General features: G+C 33.7%; 1 protein-coding gene across 1 annotated transcript in view; it reads right to left on the bottom strand.

Annotated features, from left to right (window-relative positions):
* Positions 1-2,853, bottom strand: part of LOC106472338 (1-phosphatidylinositol 4,5-bisphosphate phosphodiesterase classes I and II-like) — a 19,858-nt gene extending 17,005 nt beyond the window's left edge. The window contains exons 1-2 of the mRNA XM_022400936.1: positions 2,791-2,853; positions 1,451-1,549 (exon numbers count right to left, since the gene is read on the bottom strand). Of these exons, the coding sequence (XP_022256644.1) occupies positions 1,451-1,480 (30 nt within the window). The 5' untranslated portion in view covers positions 1,481-1,549; positions 2,791-2,853. The remainder of the gene's footprint in view (positions 1-1,450; positions 1,550-2,790) is intronic.
* Positions 2,854-3,247: the final 394 nt, after the last annotated feature.

Genomic DNA, 3,247 nt, shown 5'->3' with positions numbered 1-3,247 from the left:
ATGGGACGGAGCCCTAAGGTGAATTCCAAAAATCCAAGTAGCCTATAACCTTCTCACGCATGTATAGAACAAAGAGAAAAGTTTCATCGAAATCAGTGCACCCGTTTCCCTGTGAAAAGCAAACAAAATCACGTCCAAAACCGCACCAAAGCAGGTTTTTGAGCGGCCGCCATTTTCTTTCCAAAAGGCGTATGACAATTTCAAGTAGCCTATAACCTTCTTACACATCTATAAAACAAAGCAAAAATGTTTCACCGAAAATGGTGCACTCGTTTTCCCGTGAAAAGCAAACAAAAACACGTCCGCGAGCGTTATCGACAGACAGAAATTGAGATAAGGCTTGTTTCGGCTTCTCTGGTGTATGATACGTGAAGATATGCAAAAAGTACACTATTCGAAGCAATGTACAGACAAAACTCTTATTTTATTTATATAGATACATCACATCCAGTGTACCCACTTATAATAATATACGTCACATCCAGTGTACCCACTTATAATAATATATGTCACATCCAGTGTACCAACTTATAATAATATACGTCACATCCAGTGTACCCACTTATAATAATATACGTCACATCCAGTGTACTCACTTATAATAATATACGTCACATCCAGTGTACACACTTATAATAATATACGTCACATCCAGTGTACCCACTTATAATAATATAAGTCACATCCAGTGTAACAGTTCTGTATCCGTGTGATTATTCAATTTTTTCCATTTGAGTAAAATATCAATAACTTTGGACATGTGTACTAGAAAATTATTTATTTAGTTTGCTCCATTTGCTAGGTGTATCTAGCTGTTGTTCACAAGTTCATTTTATAACTAACTTGTCAATATCACTGGAATGTAAAACACAGAACTTATACACATAGTACCATTTTTTATTATTATTAATGTCCTGTTCATTCTTCTACAGAAAAATTTCACACAATATCCTCTTAATTATGTTTTATTAAAAACTTAACACACTGATTAAATCTACAGTCTCTTGTAATAAATAATTCTTAGCTTTTATTTCTTGAGCTTTAATAACTGTTTACATTCCAAAAAGAAACAGCAAAATTACACTAAAAAATAATCTCTCTCACATATATCTAACTTTTGGAAAAGCTACCTCAATGTTCAACTTTTTGTCAGTTGCTAATGGAAACCAATAATCATTCTTTACAACATAATATTTTGTTTTAGAAATTAGTTTCTGTTCCTAATGAAATTATTCAAATCTTCTAAACTTACTTTGGCATTTAGTCACTGTAAAAAGCCATATTTCTAGCCATTCAAAGCTTTGTACGTGATCTAGTATTTTGACAGTGACAATCGTTAACGATTCTTTTTTAAAGGTATTATTATTATTACAATTCATTCTTTCAATCATTCTCTGAACACTGATGTACAAATACATACAACACCTAAAATGAGATTAGTAATACTTACTGGATTATGGTACTTGTGATAAACCTCCATCTCGACACGGAATTGATCCTTTGTTAAAAAGATTAAAGTTTCTCTATGTTGTCTTTCCACCTCTTTTAACTAGGAAAATAAATTGGTAAATTCCTTATAAAATTACATTAAAACCTAGTTTTTGCATTCTGTAAAATTCAGTCAGAAATTACTGTGTTAAGTTTTTCACTACTGGGAAAAAAAAACCTGTTATACCCACCTTGGTCTCATGTTGAACTGAGAGTTTCTCTAGGTGAAGCAGGACTATACATGTAATGATTTATTAACAAGTAGTTATACCAACCTGGTCTCATATCTACAGAGAATTTCTCTAGGAGAAGCAGGACTGTAATGATTCATTAACAAGTAATTATACCAACTTGGTCTCATGTCTACAGAGAGTTTCTCTAGGTGAAGCAGGACTATACATGTAATGATTTATTAACAAGTAGTTATACCAACCTGGTCTCATATCTACAGAGAATTTCTCTAGGAGAAGCAGGACTGTAATGATTCATTAACAAGTAGTTATACCAACCTGGTCTCATGTCTACAGAGAGTTTCTCTAGGAGAAGCAGGACTGTAATGATTCATTAACAAGTAGTTATGCTAAACTGGTCTCATATCTACAGAGAGTTTCTCTAGGAGAAGCAGGACTGTAATGATTCATTAACAAGTAGTTATACCAACCTGGTCTCATGTCAACAGAGAGTTTCTCTAGGAGAAGCAGGACTGTAATGATTCATTAACAAGTAGTTATACCGAACCTGGTCTCATGTCTACAGAGGATAACTACTTGTTAATGAATCATTACAGTCCTGCTTCTCCTAGAGAAACTACCAACCTGGTCTCATGTCTACAGAGAGTTTCTCTAGGAGAAGCAGGACTGTAATGATTCATTAACAAGTAATTATACCAACCTGATCTCATGTTGAACAGACAGTTTCTCTAGGTGAAGCAGGATTATACATGTAATGATTCATTAACAAGTAGTATACCAATCTTGGTCTCATGTACACAGAGAGTTTCCCTTGGTGAAACAGGACTATGTATATGTAATGATTCATTAACAAGTAGTATACCAATCTTGGTCTCATGTACACAGAGAGTTTCCCTTGGTGAAACAGGACTATGTATATGTAATAATTTGGACAAAAGTTACACCCATCTTGGTCTCACGTTGAACAGAGAGTTTCTTTAGGAGAAGCAACACTACATACATAATAATTTGTACACAAGTTACACCAACCTAAGCTTAGTCTCATGTTGAACAGTTTCCATAGGTGAAGCAAGGTTATACACTTAATTATTCATATAAAAGTTATACTAACCTTGGTCTCATGTTGAACTGAGAATTTCTCCAGGTCAGCTTCACTCTTTTTTTTCGTCTTCTGACTTTTTGATGAAAGAGAACAATATTAGAAGACTATCAATACAGTCTATATTCCAATGCACTGATAAATATGATAAAAGCAGTTAGCAATGAAGATACCAATAGTTTAAAATGTAACTCCCACCTATAAACCTATAGTTCACTCTGATATGCATAATCTGATCTTTAACAAGAACCATTCTTATTTTCATTTCCAGATGGTAGTTCTACTTCCAGCGCTATGATTGCACATTCCACCAGTCATGGAATATTTAAAACTTATTTTTAATTGTTGACCTGTGGTTTGGTTTCAGAGGTTTTGGTAAAAACCTCAATTTTACTTTTACAGTAACTGAGTGTAATAAGTTTTTTGCAAGTAGGCCTTCTCAGTCTACTCAAAACTCTATATGAGAAAC

The sequence above is a fragment of the Limulus polyphemus genome, unplaced genomic scaffold (assembly GCF_000517525.1).
Source record: "Limulus polyphemus unplaced genomic scaffold, Limulus_polyphemus-2.1.2 Scaffold5254, whole genome shotgun sequence".
Taxonomy (NCBI): Eukaryota; Metazoa; Arthropoda; class Merostomata; order Xiphosura; family Limulidae; genus Limulus; species Limulus polyphemus.
This window is presented reverse-complemented; position numbering and strand designations above follow the sequence as displayed.